This window comes from Aythya fuligula, chromosome 8 (genome assembly GCF_009819795.1).
Source record: "Aythya fuligula isolate bAytFul2 chromosome 8, bAytFul2.pri, whole genome shotgun sequence".
In the NCBI taxonomy this organism is placed as follows: Eukaryota; Metazoa; Chordata; class Aves; order Anseriformes; family Anatidae; genus Aythya; species Aythya fuligula.
In genome coordinates, this window is record NC_045566.1 from 5,645,308 (window position 1) to 5,661,084 (window position 15,777).

The 15,777-nt window shown below is 42.1% G+C and overlaps 1 protein-coding gene across 1 annotated transcript in view; it reads left to right on the plus strand.

Moving 5' to 3' along the window:
* The window catches only part of GLIS1 (GLIS family zinc finger 1), a 195,415-nt gene extending 181,888 nt beyond the window's left edge, over positions 1 to 13,527 (plus strand). Inside the window, exons 8-10 of the mRNA XM_032191805.1 lie at positions 2,901 to 3,085; positions 10,172 to 10,339; positions 13,391 to 13,527. Of these exons, the coding sequence (XP_032047696.1) occupies positions 2,901 to 3,085; positions 10,172 to 10,339; positions 13,391 to 13,527 (490 nt within the window). The remainder of the gene's footprint in view (positions 1 to 2,900; positions 3,086 to 10,171; positions 10,340 to 13,390) is intronic.
* The last annotated feature ends 2,250 nt before the right edge of the window (positions 13,528 to 15,777 follow it).

A 15,777-nucleotide genomic window follows, 5' to 3' on the forward strand; every position in this document is an offset into this window, starting at 1 on the left:
GCAGATTTTACAGTTACCTGCGCAAACCGCTGGGAGCTCTTCATGCAGAGGAGGCACAGCTCATCGTGTTACACGGCGCGCTCGGGGTTTCAGCTCAAGTTGCTGTGCTGCAAGTTCCTAGGATACTGGCTGCCTGCAGACAGCTATGTTTGCCGAGCTCCAGCACCGTGACAGCGGGGCCGAGTGGAAGCGGGGAGCTGGCAGCACAGCTCACCCAGCCGGAGCAGGGCCCTGCGCACCGCCGAGCCCCTGCTGCCTCCCGGGTGGCTTTGAGGCACGAGCCCTGGCACAACTGCTGAGCTCACGCACAGGTAAAACAAGAATAGGAAGGAGAGCGTGAGTGGGGACAAGCACTTGCAGCAGCACGACAAGCACTACAAGGTGTTGCGAGAGCAGGCACGGGAAACCCAAGACGGGCAGTTGCAGAGTACGTGCTCACCAGGAGCATTTTCCTCCCTCATTCAGCATGGTTTCTGGCTGGTTGCTGGCCTCAGAGTTTTCAGTACTCTTTTGTTTCTCTTTAAAACATGTGTGTGGCCATTACCCATATAAATGTCACTATCATGATCTCTTTTAGCTATTACCCTTCCAAAGAAAACAACTGCAATCTTTTTAATCTCTTTTCAGATAGAAGCATTTCCAGTCTTCTAATAGCATTTCTGGCATTTCGAGGACAATGTCTCCATGTGCCGTTTGAGCAGGCTGGGGACCATTCTGTAATTTGTGCTTTGCCAGCACTCCCGGCAGCCCTGGCTGAGGCTGCACCAAGGCTTTCCTGCAGGTCCCAGCAGATAGTGGCAGCCCCATCTTCATGCAGCACTCACCACAGACACACATTGGAGAGAATTTGCAGAGGATACAAGGTGGAGCTGGGCAGCAGGACAGATCAGTTTTGTTAAACTCTTTCTCCACCGAGACGTTTGAGGAGCAGCTACAGCCGCATGGGAGCTGACCTTTGCGTTTAGCTGCTGCTTAGCAAATAAACTCGGCATTTTCCCCCGAGCATCTGCTCCTCAGCCGTTTGCAGACTCTGAAAAGCATTTTCTGTCTCTGACCTGAAGAGGGCACAGAAGTCCCCCATTCCCCCACCGACACAGCCCTGCACCCCTCTTTTCCCATGCCCGTAGCCCCAGGCGTTTACCCGCTGGTAGGGTATGGGCCAGCCCAGCTCGTTTCAATTTTTGTTGCTGAGTTCTTTTTAATATTAACTTAAAACCAAACTAAACCTCCTCTTTTTCTCACAAAAATTTTATTTTCCAGTTCTTAAATATTGAAAGCCTTGAAAATACCCTTGCCTTAACCCATTTATCAATGCTTGTTTATTTCTTCAGTTTAGTTTGGGATATTCGGGCTCTCTTTGGTCCACATTATATGCCTTATTTTTCTCTTTGGGGTGAAGGAGTTATTTCATGATAGGATTGGCTCTGACTGGTTGATTTATTTAAGCCCCTCTTAATAGAGCGTCACTGTGACGCTGTGTCACTGTGACAGTTTTGGCAGCGTTCCCTTGCTTCTCACGTTACATTTGATTATGCCGTTGTCACAATTAATTCACAGTTCATCTGTATTTACCTCTTGAACACTCCCAGGTAGTGCTTAGCCCTGTGTCCAGCACAGCCTCCCTCCACAAGTTTTAGTTCCAGCTGCTCCAGCAGCAGTCGTGCAAACTGGTGAGAAACTGCTGGCCAGAGCATGGCGTGTGCTGCCCGAGCGGCTTGTACAGTGCCAGAGGAAGTCACCAGGCTTAGCTGATTCTTTGTACTCCTGCGATGGTGTGTGCTCCATATTTTTTCCATCTAGGTGGCATAGATTATAACCTTCCGTGGCATTTTTATTTCTCCACCTCAGGCCCTGCAGCTATGAAGATTCAGCAGCGTGGCTCCCAGGTAGTTTCTCTGGGGTTTGAAGGGTCCAGCACTGCTCCAAGAGACATTTCCTATGTTTAGCTAAGGCTCCAGAGACAGCAGAGAGTATATGGTGGATGTCTCTTCCATTCAGCCCTGTGGCCAAAAGACTTCTCTGGCAAAGGCTGGGCTTCTTCTGGGGCTGCTGCCATAGCTGGCCTTGGTGGGATGGGCAAGCCGTGGCCAGGAAGAAGCACAGCTGTGACTCCACCAGGTGGAGGTGTGCCGAAGGCTTTTGTGGAAGTGGGTTAGTGGGGCTCTTTCTCAGCTGCTCCAGTTTGCTTTGGGAATGCCGGGTCAGGCCTGTCCCCTGAGCGGGACTGCCCCACGCTCCTGGGCTGGCCCAAGTCCCAGACGTCGGAGGAATTTTCCATCTGGCAGGAACCAACCTGTACCTGCCATCCTCTGGGCAGTGCCGCCAGAAGCAAACCCTTACTCAGGCCTTTTCTTTGAAAGGACAGTGCCATCTGTTGCAGCTCCATTTGTATTTCTTGCAGTGAAGTCTGAAAAATACCATGTGAGGAATGACTGAAAACTGATGCTTTTCCTTGTCTTGGCTGAAACCCGGGTGTAAAGCTTTACCCTGCTACAACGACTAAGGCACTAGAACAATGTACTTGCATTTCCTCATTCTAAGTATGTTCCCCATTCCTGTTTCTGGACATGTTTCTCAGCTTACACAATTTTAAATTAAAACTGACCCGTGTCTAAGTTGCTTTCTGAGGAGTGATGTCATTTTGATTCTGTCATTACGATTAGTACAGGAAGTCAGCGTAAAGGAACATAAATCATTTTCTAACTGCCTTCCCTGCTAATGAAGACCTGAAAGCAGCCCTGCATTACCATGCCTTTTTTTTTTTTTTAAACAACATAATTTATATCTGCAAAATAAATGTTTCCATAGTTTTGCCATCATGAAAATGAGGCCTTTCAAGTATTTCATTTTCCCATATTGTGATGTGATATGTGAAGTTTTTCTGAATTTTCTTTTTCTAGGCTTGCTCCCAACATAATCCCTCCGCTTGTCAGCCCCCTGAAAGCATTAGTTCCACCTTCCCTATTGCAGAAGCACGGCTCTCCATCATCGCACAGCCAGTCACCGAATGGGCAGCAGTTTTCTGGAATACCAAATAAACCATACGCTCAATTTCAAAACCAGTCTGTACAGCAGGGATCTCAAGGTAACTCTTCCTTTTTATTTATTTATTTATTTATTTATTTATTAAAGTTGTTAAGCTTTCCTGATTTGTAGTTGGGGAAAAAGAACTGATTTCAGTTTTTACATTTTCTGCCAATATTGTTGTTTTAAGGGAGTGACAGCATTTAGTGGGAACTCCTATTTTAAGATGGTTTGTTTCATGCAGGGAAACATTTTCAGACTGCTTCGTACTGTGATATCATATCACACTAGGGAAAGCTATCACAACAGCTGATCCATTGCATTTATTCATTTTTTAAAAAACATGACTTCAGAAAGGTCTCCTCACAAGAATGAGTTGTCCCCAAATAACTCAGTGATTTAATGATCAAGTGAGCTATTTAGCCCTGTCTCACTCCTTGATTGTCAGTAAGGATTGCTGTCCCAGCACAACTGGCTGTGCACCCCCTCCGACCAATTAGCCAGCCTTCAGCCAGATTGGAGAGAGTGACCCTGGCAAAGCACGAGTCATTTTTAGTTTGCTTGCTGAAATAGGTGGGGTGAAGCACACTTGGCAATGCCCTGCTCTGTCCGTTGGTGGTGCTGTACTAGACATGAACTTAGACAAAGAAAAATGATTTTGCTATTTAATATTTGGCAGTTTGGCTTACGTATTATATAATATAGTAATCTGCAAAGGTACTTTGCATAACTATAGAGTGTGAGCATGTTTTGAGGACAGGAATGGGAACAGCTAAGCAGCTATCCTACTGCTTAAGGTAAAACATTTTTTTGTTGTTTTTTTGAGTTACCTAGCCTTTATAATGGGAACTTATTTTCCTATTCCACAGTTCTGCTGGGGGAACTAATTAATGTTTCTATATTTTTTTGAGGTACAAATTAGCAAGTGATATAATTATCACAGATTCTTCCAGTAACAGGAGCTTGCATAGTTAAGAAATATGTCATATAATCCAGATGGTATGCTGCTTAAGCATGGTGAATATTCACAATAAAGAAGTGTGCAAGACATCTGTCTGGTCGCGAGTATAACCAAGCATATGAGTTTATACAGGCAGATAACCAGTTTTTTTGAAACTCACTCCACAGCTGTACTGTCGTTTGTATAAGGTCATTTTTGGCTGGCAAAGTATCACGTGATCAATTTACCAGTGCGTAAAATAGGTTTGCTTTCTCTGAAGAAATTCTAAGGCTAGGTCTGAAACGCAGGATTTTAACACAAAGCCAATAAGCAATTCACAGCTGTAATGGGGTTCTGTATCCCAACAGTTCCCTCTGCCCTTCAATCTCTAAGGACTCTTTTTGCTCTTTGGTTGGACTGCCTTAGTTTGAAAAGTTAAAGCAGATTATATTAAATGATTTGTGCCAAAGGAAAAACTAACTCAACCTGATGCTCAACAGATTACTCAATTTAAAAAGATTAACTCTGTGAGGGAAAAGTGGCAGATTTATGATAGCATATAATGATATATGATTATGTTACTATAATGAGCTAAATAACTACAAACCACAAGAGGAAAGTTTAGCAGCTCATTACTATGGCAGAAACAAATGCATAGACAGAAAAAGTTTTGAACCACTTAAATAAATTGACTTTATTCCTTAAGAAAACCACATTTCCTTTTGAATGAATTGTTGCTTTCTAAGTGTTATGTCGTGTGGTTTTGAAAAAGCAATAATTTTCCACTTTGGCCAAATGTTGAAGTATTATTATAAACTCATTATGGAAATGGTCATTCAAAAATCAATTTTGATTAGCAGCCTTTGAAATCAATTGATCTGTAACCTGTACTAAGCTATACTTGCTGTAAGTCTTTTTTGACTCTCAGTTCATTAATAGCACTTTTTTCTAATGGAATCTGTAGTAATTTTGTAGTTTTGAATTTTTACTGAACAAGGAATACTCTCTAAGTTTACCTGTGGAACTAGGAGCCTGTATAGAAGCACATAAATACTGTGGATCTGCAGTTTTTTTCTAGGCATCAAGCTTCACCAAGCTGGTAGCAGAAATATTGATAACGAAAGAATAATAAGCTGACATTATTTATATGTTTAAAGCTGGTAGTAGTAAGATCACATGGAAATTATTATATGCTGGAAGAATTTGGCAGGCGATAGAATCCTGTAGTTATTTATACCTGACGTGCTTTCTCCTCAGAAATTTTATGGAATTTGAAGAGTTTAGATTTATTTGTACATACATGTAAATGACATGACATAACAAGATGGAATTTAATAGACAGATTTCAATTATTTGCTTATTACATCATTCATTTTAAAGCTCCTTCGAGTTTTCTAGGTTGTGCCTTAGAGAAACAGAGGCAGCCAGTGCACTGTGTGAAGTGGCTAACTGCAGCTTTTCTGTCACAAATTATTTCAAAGCAAAATTTTAGCTAAATGTTATGCTTGGAACTCAGTTTATTCCTTTATTAACTGTTATATTTCTACATCTACTGTACATAAAACATTTAATAGTGATCATTTAAACTGACAGGACATTTAGTAAATTCTTCACTTGAAAATTAGCCTCAGAAAATTTGGTTTAAATCAAACAAACTGAAGGAAAATCTGAAATGCATGTGGAAAAAAAAATATTGGTGAAGCACTTGTTGCCAAGTTGGTGCTGCGCTTTTGCTCTCCCAGAAGGAGCAGTGATGTTTGCACCAGACAAGCCTCCCTGCCTACTTCATATTTTAGCCACCGAGGAGAGTTTGAAGAACTTGTAAAAAATATTCCCATGTTTTATTTTCACTAATCAACCATATGTAGCTGCTAATTGAACCCTTAGTTATGGGACTTTAATCATATCTTAGCTCCTAATATTTTCTGAGGTAGGTGGTGTGGGGTAAGTCAGGTAGAAGCAAAGCATTTCAGAAAACCTAAAGGAACTGTAACTGAATTGGGACAGGAAAACAAGACTTAGGAGAAGCCACTGAGGGAACTGGGGCTGTTCAGTCTGGAGAAATGGAGGCTCTGGGGAGACCTTATCGATCTCTACAGTTACCTGAAAGGTTGTTGCAATGAGAATCATAACATCATAGAATGGTTTGGGTTGAGGAGGGTGTCAGTCTCTTTTCTCACGTGATAAGTGATGAGTCATGATAAAATAGTCTCAGGTTGTGCCATGGGAGGTTGGATATTAGAAAGAATTTCTTTATGAGGAGGGTGGTTAAGCATTGGAACAGGCTGCCCAGGGAAGTGGTGGAGTCCTCATCCCTGAAGGTATTGGAGAGGTGTGGACGTGGCATCAGAGGTGGGACTCGGTAGAAAGGGTTATGGTTGAACTTAATGATCATGAAGGTCCTTTCCAAATCAAATTCTATGATTGTATGATGAAATGGAATGAACCTTTCCTTACTACTACATGTTTTAAATACAGTAAGGTCTATCTTGTATTGCATATGTAAATCAACCACTGTATTGTCTGCAAGCATCAAATTCATTTCCTGTGGTTGTGCAACATGAATGAAATCTTATCTGGCAAGGGTACCAGTTGTTACAAAAGTCCCTGTGGTTGCTTTAACTCACATGGCCTTTCCATCTTGTCTAATGACTTTGGTTTTCAGGAACACTTAGCATTTCAACAAGCTGGCAATTTTCCCTTTTTATTAGTGTAAAAGTTGCCGGAGGCTCAGATCTCTGAAGCAGACTGACTGGCCTCTTGAGTCACACCAGGCTATGGAGGGCCATCAGCAAAAGCCAATCAGCCTCATACCGAAAGAAACTCTCCAACTGTGCTGCTGAAACAGCGGGTGGGAGAATAGCAAGTACAAAAAAAGTCATGAAGAAAATCTTACTGACACAGCAACTCCCTGATCCTGCTGTTGTGCAACCTGCAGATATGCAGCTTCAGTCATTCCAAGACTGATTTCCACCTTTCAGGATTGACATTCAACTAGTTACATATTCAAATAAAACTTTTAATACTATAAGCACAGTTCTTCCTACCCAAGTGTTGTTTCATCCCCAGTTTAAGTGCAGGGACAGTTTCAGTCAGACCGCTCTTCCCGTAGCCATTGCACTGCCTTTTTTCACACATGCATGGAATGCCTTCCATAAAGCCTCCATCCCTTTCTTTATAGAGCCTTACTGAATTCTCATTTCTAAGAAGCTGATGACAAAGGAAGTCAACTTTTATAATCTTGCTGAGGTCCAGGGGGTTAAAAGTCCCATTTGTAAGAGTCATGGTGTGCTTTACTTGACTGATATTCTTGCTGCAACCTTTCCCTTCCTAAATCCGTCCTTTTTCTCTAGTTTGCTGCCTTTATCACATCTGCAGGCACATTAGGGCAGGAATGGTGTATTTCTCTGAGTTTTCTTTGGGAAGCACTTTTCAGGAATTTGAGCACATACAACAGAATAATAATACTAGTATTTTCCTACATTGTGCCTCTTCACTGGACAGTTCCAGTAACACTTTTTGCACTGCCTTTTCAGATTATCATTCCATGATGCTGCTGGATAGATACTGCAATCGAAAAGAGAATTTTATTGCTTATGGCAGCTCTTCTCCAGACTTCTGATTCTGAGGCAGACAACTGCCTCGGATATTCTTTCCTGAGCAGCTAGAGAGTCTAACTTAAAACACCGCAAAAGAAACCTTTACCTATAGGTCTTGAGCAAGTCCTGGAACCACCTAGTTTCAATCCATTCTGTCATGCTTGGCTGTTCTCGGATATTCTAAGCCACTGTGCCAGCACTGCAGATCATAAAGATTTTAATTGATTTAACAAAGGCAAGCTAGGGAGCATGACGAAAGGGCAGCAATTATAGAGACAGAGAAAATACACATCATGCCTTCCCCAGAAGTGATGTGTATAGCAGACATTCTAGAAAAGGGTCTTTTTTCTTTTTCTCTCCCTCTAGCAATGCATGTAAGTGCTCTCTGCAACCAGCTATACCTCATCTGAAGCCAAGTGTCTCATTTTTTTTCACTGCTCATCTCAGAAGGATATGTTTTTAGAAGGCTTACAGCAAGGAGTTCATGCTTTGTAAACAGAAAAGTCAGGGTAATTATCAAAAGCCAATCAATAAAGCACTGTACCTAAAACCACATCAAAAGATGGCTTTGCTACCTCTCCTAAGAGCTTCTTGCTTTTTTGAGCCAGACTCTCCAGTCAGTAAATAGAGGTGGCTGTCTGTTTATTCTGAGGAAAGGCATGCATCATTTAATACTCTGCTTTCCAAATTTCTGGCCCACCTTCTGCATAGCAGCAAAAATGTACTGCTTCAGTACAGTGTGCTTAGTGTCTTTATCTAATATAGTCATCCATTAGTACGTCACCAATCATGGGTATCAACAATTTATTATTTTTTTGTGGTGGAGGATCACAGGTTTTCAAGAAATGAATCATGTAATCCTTGCAAATACTGCCAAAACACACATTAAACTGTGAAACTTCAGAGCAAATCTTTCACCACTGGATGAGTTCATTGCATTTCTACTAAAGAATTGCCTCACTTAGCCTTATTTATTACTGTCACAGAAAAACATGACCAGAATTCAGACGGGCCCTGAACTCTGCCTGATGGTATCTACTTGATCAAACTTTGGTAGTAAAAGGAAAAGGCAGAAAAAGAGAGGAGATCTTTCTTAACAGGAAAAAAACGTATACACTGCATGATTTGTAGGGGACAAATTCTATCCCGTACAGCACCTGGACACCCTGGTGGCAGGGACGGGCATTATTGTATTTCTAAGCAAACTAAACAGCTGCACAACTGACCCAGCAAACTTGGTCTTGTGCTGGTGAGTGGAGCAGTGCTGACTCCTGTCAGCTGCAGAGCTGGCCATGGCTCTGACTGAACTACCTGAAGCTTTTGCAGTTGGTCTTTGGGAAGTGTTCCAGTCTAACTGAAGAAGACTGGGCAAGAAACAGTCCTCGTTTTTTGTGGCAATTTGGGAAAAATCCTGATGATACATTCTATTAGACTTTAAGTCTGACTTGGTTGACTTCAGTCACCTATAAGGCAAGGAACATGACTTCAGAAGGGACTTTAGGAGAAGACAGGAAAAGGGATAGTTAATCTCAATGTGCAATTAGTGTGTATTGCATCTGGAGTCAGGAAGAGGAGAGGCTGTTGTGACAGAAGGAATGAGGAGAATTAAATCAGGCCATGTTTGGTATAAATTTTGTGGCATGCTTTGAGGTCATCCTTATGGGAGCAAATATCATCTTTTAAGATGCTGGCACAAACTTGCAAGTTGTAAAATTCCTTCCTCAGCAATTAATTTGTCATTTACTACTAAATATCTTCTTTGTTGTGTGCAACTCATTCACAATTTCTGCAAGCAAAAACAAAACTACTGATCCACCAGAAATAAATATGAAGATATATAAAAGCAGGAGATGAAAATTCAGGGTACAAAAGTCACATGCCCCAAAAGCAGAATGACTGAAGCAGCCAGAGACCCTGCAGATTTATCTTGGCACTTTGCAGAAGCAAGAAGCAAGTAATCTCTAACTGAGCCCTAAGTCTCCACCTGATGGCCACCTGGAGACAGACCTGCACCTCTGGTTTGATTCTACTGACCGTGGCCATCTGTGTTCACTGAAGAGTTTTCACTTAAAATAAGAGGAGTCTGAGAAAGGAGGGGTTTAAGGTATTCTTAAAGGTATTTGGAAGAAAAAGTGCTGTTTCCAGCAGTGTGTAATGCATCTTGGATGAGAAAAGACTTTACTCTGCTGCAAATAGAGCAGTGTTATTCATTTAAATATTGCATTATTGCATTAAAATCAAAAGTAATTCATTATAGAAGCATTCCCTTAGGGGCTGAGCTTCCTGGACCTGATCCAGTGAAGTACTTATTACTTCTCTATGAACACAAGTGGGCTGTTGACTTCATTCATCCAGTCTCTTCTATTGCTTGAAATAAAGCACATCCTTAACATTTTTGCTTGATGGGGATTACAGTCCACAGCACCTTGTGGGACTAAGTCTGATGTAGCTTTCCTATTATTGCGCCTTATAGGATAGCATGATCATTTTTCCATAGTTAAAACTGAGGAACTGAAGAAACCCCACAATAGTAATGAAATACTGTGACAGAAATGGGGCTAATACCCTTGCAGCAGTGTTAAAATGTGTATGCAATATCTGTTTTCAGGTTACCAAGGCAGCTTTCACTCAATACAAAACTGTTTCCACTATGGAGACTGCTACAGAACAATGGACCAGTCTGTCACCAGCGATGTGCTAACAGGGGAATCCCATTGCTTCAATCCTCTGAGACAGAATGGCTATCACATACTCAATGCACCTTTAGCTTCAACAGGTAATTTTTTTTCTGTCTATAAAGAATTACCCATATATTTTTAGCAAGAGGGGAAGAGAACACATTTTATAGTCAGTACTATTAGAAGAATATGTTTGCACTAGAAACTAAGTCACTGCAATTCATCTGACTCTATTAAAATCCCACTAGGAAAGCAAATTTTTCTTTAATCCAATATTGGTTTGACAGACAAATTCTCCTTTCATTATGCTGGATATTACAGGGAACGCACAGCTTCAGGAGAGCTGACAAACAAGACATTTCTCACATTTATTGTGTGGGGTGTTCATAGTACATGTCTTCACATATGCTCAGGCAGGCGTTTATAATCAGACAGTAGTTGAGAAGACAGCAAAATACTGGAGAAAATAGCAGCTGGAGCTTCATGTCCATCTAAGAATAAACGGATGGCTTTGCTTTACAATACTGATGTTTACAAAATGGAAAGACACTGCTTTGGGAAATTTGACTAAAAATATTAGTTAGTTCCTTTTTGTTTGGAAGTCCCCTTTTATTTGTGCTGGTCATTGTCTGTGCTGTGCACATTCACTGCAGTTGTATTTCCCTGTTCAGCTACATATTTGCATAGTGCAAAATTTTCAATAAGTTACAACAGCTAGAAGACTATAGTACTTCAATATGTAGGCATTCATTTTTATAAAGCATTTCTTCTACTTTTAAAACCACAGTTAAGAGTTGACAGAATTACTGAAATCAAACAAAATGTGAGTATTGTCAGAGCCATGAAATAGTATCATTTACCCCAATCTTTACTTACGTATCTCCAAGAAATTTTTCATGTTGGAATTCAGGAGGGCATCTCAGCTAAGGACGATACTGAAAACATATGTTTAAATGCTTTTTGAAATGGGGTCTGAGTCAGACCACAAAATTAGAGTTGACTTTCCTGTTTGTTTTGTATTAAAGGAGACTCTGTTCAGAGAGAGCCTGCATGCATTTGTCTGGTGTTCCGTACTAGAAAGTGTATGCATCAGTGACTAGCACAAGGGAAAAGTTTAAGATGAAGTTTCAACTTCAACTTTGAATTCTTTTGTGTTATTCATAAGTTTGATGTTACTAAAACATAGTTTTTTCATGTTAACATCAAATTTCAAGTTTAGATTGACAGACTGCAATATTTAAAGAACAGACTAAATAAACTTTCCCAAAGAAATTGTAGGAGCAAAGAATAATACTATGGCAAGACACCAACTTCAACAACAGTTGATTTTTCTCTCTGGGTCTAAACTATTATGAAATGTTTCTGTGTAATATTTTTGTTTTTAGAGTGGTTATTGAGGTATGCAAATACTTAGAGGCTGAAACACATATATATACATATGTGAAATATATAAATCTTATCTCATCATTTTGTATGTCAGAAAGAACCATTGAGGTTGGCAAGATTCATCAAGGCTATGTATTAATTTTTTTCAAGCTTTTATAGCACCATTAATATTAAACGAGTTCTCATCTCACAGGCATGCCAAATGTGACTGGCAAACAGCTGTTCCATGAATCACATTAACAGTCAATAAATTTTTATTTTCTGTTCAGGAGTTTGGATAGTTTACTCTATCTGGAATCTAATAATGATTTCTGGGTGTATGCTTATCTTGGGTTTTGTCCATCTGCGGTTGTGCATCCACCCTGTGTACAGGCTCATCAAATAGAAATTAGCATAACATAAACACTCACAAAGCTTATCAAAATACCAGTCACTCCACTTGGACTGACACCCAGCACAGGGCAGATAAACAGGCTGACTTTCTCTTTTGGGGTCTTTGGCCATATGCTGCATGCCAGAATTCTGCAAACAGCAGAATTTGACCCATAAATGAGTACGTCGTAGGAAAATGCAGAACTATAAATAAATAGAGAATTTTGTCTCCAATAATAAAACCAGCCCTAATAGTAAACTACCTGTCATTAAGTTCTAAGGACTCCAAGACTGCCTTTCCCAGCAGTGCTGGATAGCCCGGAGACCTCACCTAAAAGCCTGGAGCAGTTAGGTTCTGCCACACCTCAGCACACACGTGTGCAGCCTTAGACAGGCTGAAGAGATGAGAAACACTGAACAGAAGGAACAGCCTCATTTTATAGAGGGGGAGATCCTAACAAGAAGGATCTTAAGAGAGATCTTAACAAGAAGGATCTTGCTCCTTGTGTTGCCTCAGCTGACTTAATGCTGCTGATGGTTATTGAAATTATGCTAGGTGGGCTCTGTGGGCTGGGGGCAGGGGTCAGAACCCTGTGCTGAAGCTCATCCAGACACATTCTTAAAGACCCAACCAAAACAGGTGGTACAGGCAAACCTGTTCCTTACCACAGGGATGCACAGCTCGGGGCAGGTTACAATATCTGTGGAGGGTTTTCACTGTGAAAGGAGAAGGACAGAGAAACTCCTCCCCACCAGAATGGCTTTCTGGTAGCCTGATAAGCACCAGCCACCTCAGACAGGTGAGGAGCCAGCAGCATGGTGAGCTTTGGTGGGCTGAGGACAACATGGTGCACAGCTCCTTTCACTTGTCCTGTGAGCCTGACCCAACCCAGACACCACTTCCAGACCTTGGCTCTGCAGTATAGAGGGATACAACAAATGGCAGGATCCAAATTTCTGCAGGACCTTAAGCTTAAGAGCAGCTGGGAGACACATGGAACATTTTCGTAAGTGCCATTAAAAAGAAAAACATACAAAACAAGAGGACTACATCACTTTTAGCTCACACTTACTAGGATCCTTGCCCATTCATTGTTTAGACATCCTATTCAGATAATAACTGTAAAGTCCCGAGGGAGTCATGCTCTGATACTTGCACTTCACTTGCAAATGGGTAGCTGTCCGCAGAAATGAATGGGAGCCTCATACACTATGACACAAGTGCCCGTGGAGATTAGTTTGTGTATCTCCTGGGTAAGGCTTTGATGGTAAATCCTATTGTCTTGTCATTAGCACTGTGCTGTGCTGCATAATCCCAGGCCTCAAACCATGCTTCCTTCCTTATATGTACTGCTGCTAAATCGTGTCCATACAACTTGTCACGCTTGCAGGCTATGAGGCAATCTCTGAAGCTCAGTGTGCGTCTGAAGACATGGTGTCCAACGGAACTGACGAGAACGGATTTTTCCAGAACAGCGCCTTTGATCACTGCTTGAATCACATTCCTCCCATCTATACAGATACCTAAGAGCAGTGCTGACCTTCCTTCCTTTATTATACCTATAACTGTGTATGTAATAACAAAGGTGTTGCTCAAGTACTTTTATTTAGTCTGTATCCCTATATGTGCTCATTTAAATAAACACCTCACATTTACCAAACCATTTTATACATGAATAGTCTGTATAAGATAATATTGGAACCTGTTCCTTTGCTGTGGCACTTTGAAATTCATGCTTTAAGGGAATGAGGAGCATTTCAAGCAGCTTGTTTTGTAAGTTCTCTCCATAAAGTGTAAATGTAAGTTATATAATAAACTTGTAAAGATTTTTTTTTTTCCTGAAAGGTATGTTTCAGTTTGAGAACGTTGGTCCCTTTAATCAGTTTTCACTTAACTCATTGGTCAATTCTTTTCTTCTTTTTTTTTTTTTTTTTAACTAAAAGGATTTTTTTAATCACAGACCTCATGTATATAAAAATCTTTTGCTCGGCTGGTTTTATATTTTCAGTTTTACAAGAAAGCATTAAAAACTGGAAACAAGTCTACTGTCATTTCTTAAAACCATCGGTCTGCCTGATGAATCCTCATATCACATTCTTAACATGCCCAGCAGTGATTTAAACCAAGCAGTGACATTTCAGCAGGTGTGAAATTAAAGCAGCTCAGGTGCACATGGGGAAAACCAAGGGGCCTGCAGAATCCCAGTGACAGGGCCAGAAGCTGCCCATGCCAGGAGCAGGGCAGCCTGAGGCAGCTGTCCTGTGCCTGTCGGAGCCAGGGGAGCTCACCTGAAATGCTGCTGATGCCCAGCACCACCAGGTAAATCTCCACAGGTACCACCACCAACTCCCAGACTGAGAATTAGTTCCTCTCTGGCAAATTCCCCTTCACCCGCAGCTCACAGTTACCTGAGCTACTTTGGGCACCACCAAAAAACTCACATTGGGTCAAAACCTCCCAGTGACCGAGGGTGGTGCTTCTCCTCCTTCACTCCCTCCTCCTCACTACCAGGAGCTGCTTGGCAGCCCCGTGCTCGTGCAGTGTTGTCGAGGCCCTTCCCTCATGCCAGGCATGCCAGTGCTAAGCCCCAGCCCTTTGGTTTTCAGGCCCATAAACCAGCTAGCTGCCCCCCAGAGGAACAGCCTACACCAAGGAGCAGCTGCTAGAAGATGGCACACCCCCCAAAAGGACCGGCAGAAAAATGTCAAGCACCTGGCTTCAGCAAAATAGTAAATTCCGTGGGGGAAAAAAAGCTAAATTCGGTGGCATGTTAAGAAAATACCACATTTCGCAGCTGCATGTTCAGAATCCAGTGAGCAGCCCCCGAGCTGAATGGGGTGATTCTTTGGCAGCACTTGGAGGAGCGGTGTTAGCAGGTCCACAGGACTGCTGTTCTCCTTACAGTCACAAAGATATACAACCACAGCGAATACATATATATTTTAAAGCACAATTTGGTGGCAACGCGTGAAGCCAGCAGCCAAAGTACTGGGGAAAACGCAGTAGCAGTGTGAAACCAGAGGTCTCCAATGCCCCAGCCACTCCGAGTGTCCTTTGCAGCCCCACTGTGGGCTGCCAGCTGCAACTCTTGGCAGTTCCTAGCTTTGGCAAACATCTTGTAAGGAATCAGAGGGGTACCGTGAGAGTGTCCCAGACTTGCAGACAGCCCTCAGGAAGCAACTCTCAAGGGGATCAAGACCCTGCTCTCTGCAAGGGTGTTAGCCCTGAGACCAGCCCACAGCCTTTGGTCCCCAGCTCCCTGCCTCTGTTGGGCACTTTGCAAACCTCTGCAAAGCAGTGCTGGGGTGGCAGCTGAGGAGAAATGGGAGAAAAGAAACACAAAAATGTTTCTTTATATGACACTGAAGGAGCACAACCAACATTAAAGGCCCAGAAATGTGGGATGCAGCTCAGATCCAGCACGGCACCTGGTGGCTCAGGAATCCTCTCCCATGTGAGCATCGAGCACCCAGGTGCTGCTGCACCTCTCCTCAGCCAAAATGACCTCTGCAAATGAGGGAAAAACCCTGGATGCCATCTTATAGCAGCACATGTAGCACCAGGCATGGTTTGTGCCAACCATAAAGCCTACATGAACATTTTACTTGTTCCCCAGCTCCTTGTTGCACCTTGTTAGTGTACGTGAGGGTGCCTCTGTGCCCAATTTAGCTTTCTGTCCTCAAGAAATTTGAATGAAACTTAGACATTCAGGAAGCTTTAGAGTTAGTCACTAGAGAACAAGGTGCATGGGGGAACCTTTTATAAACAGTTCCTCAA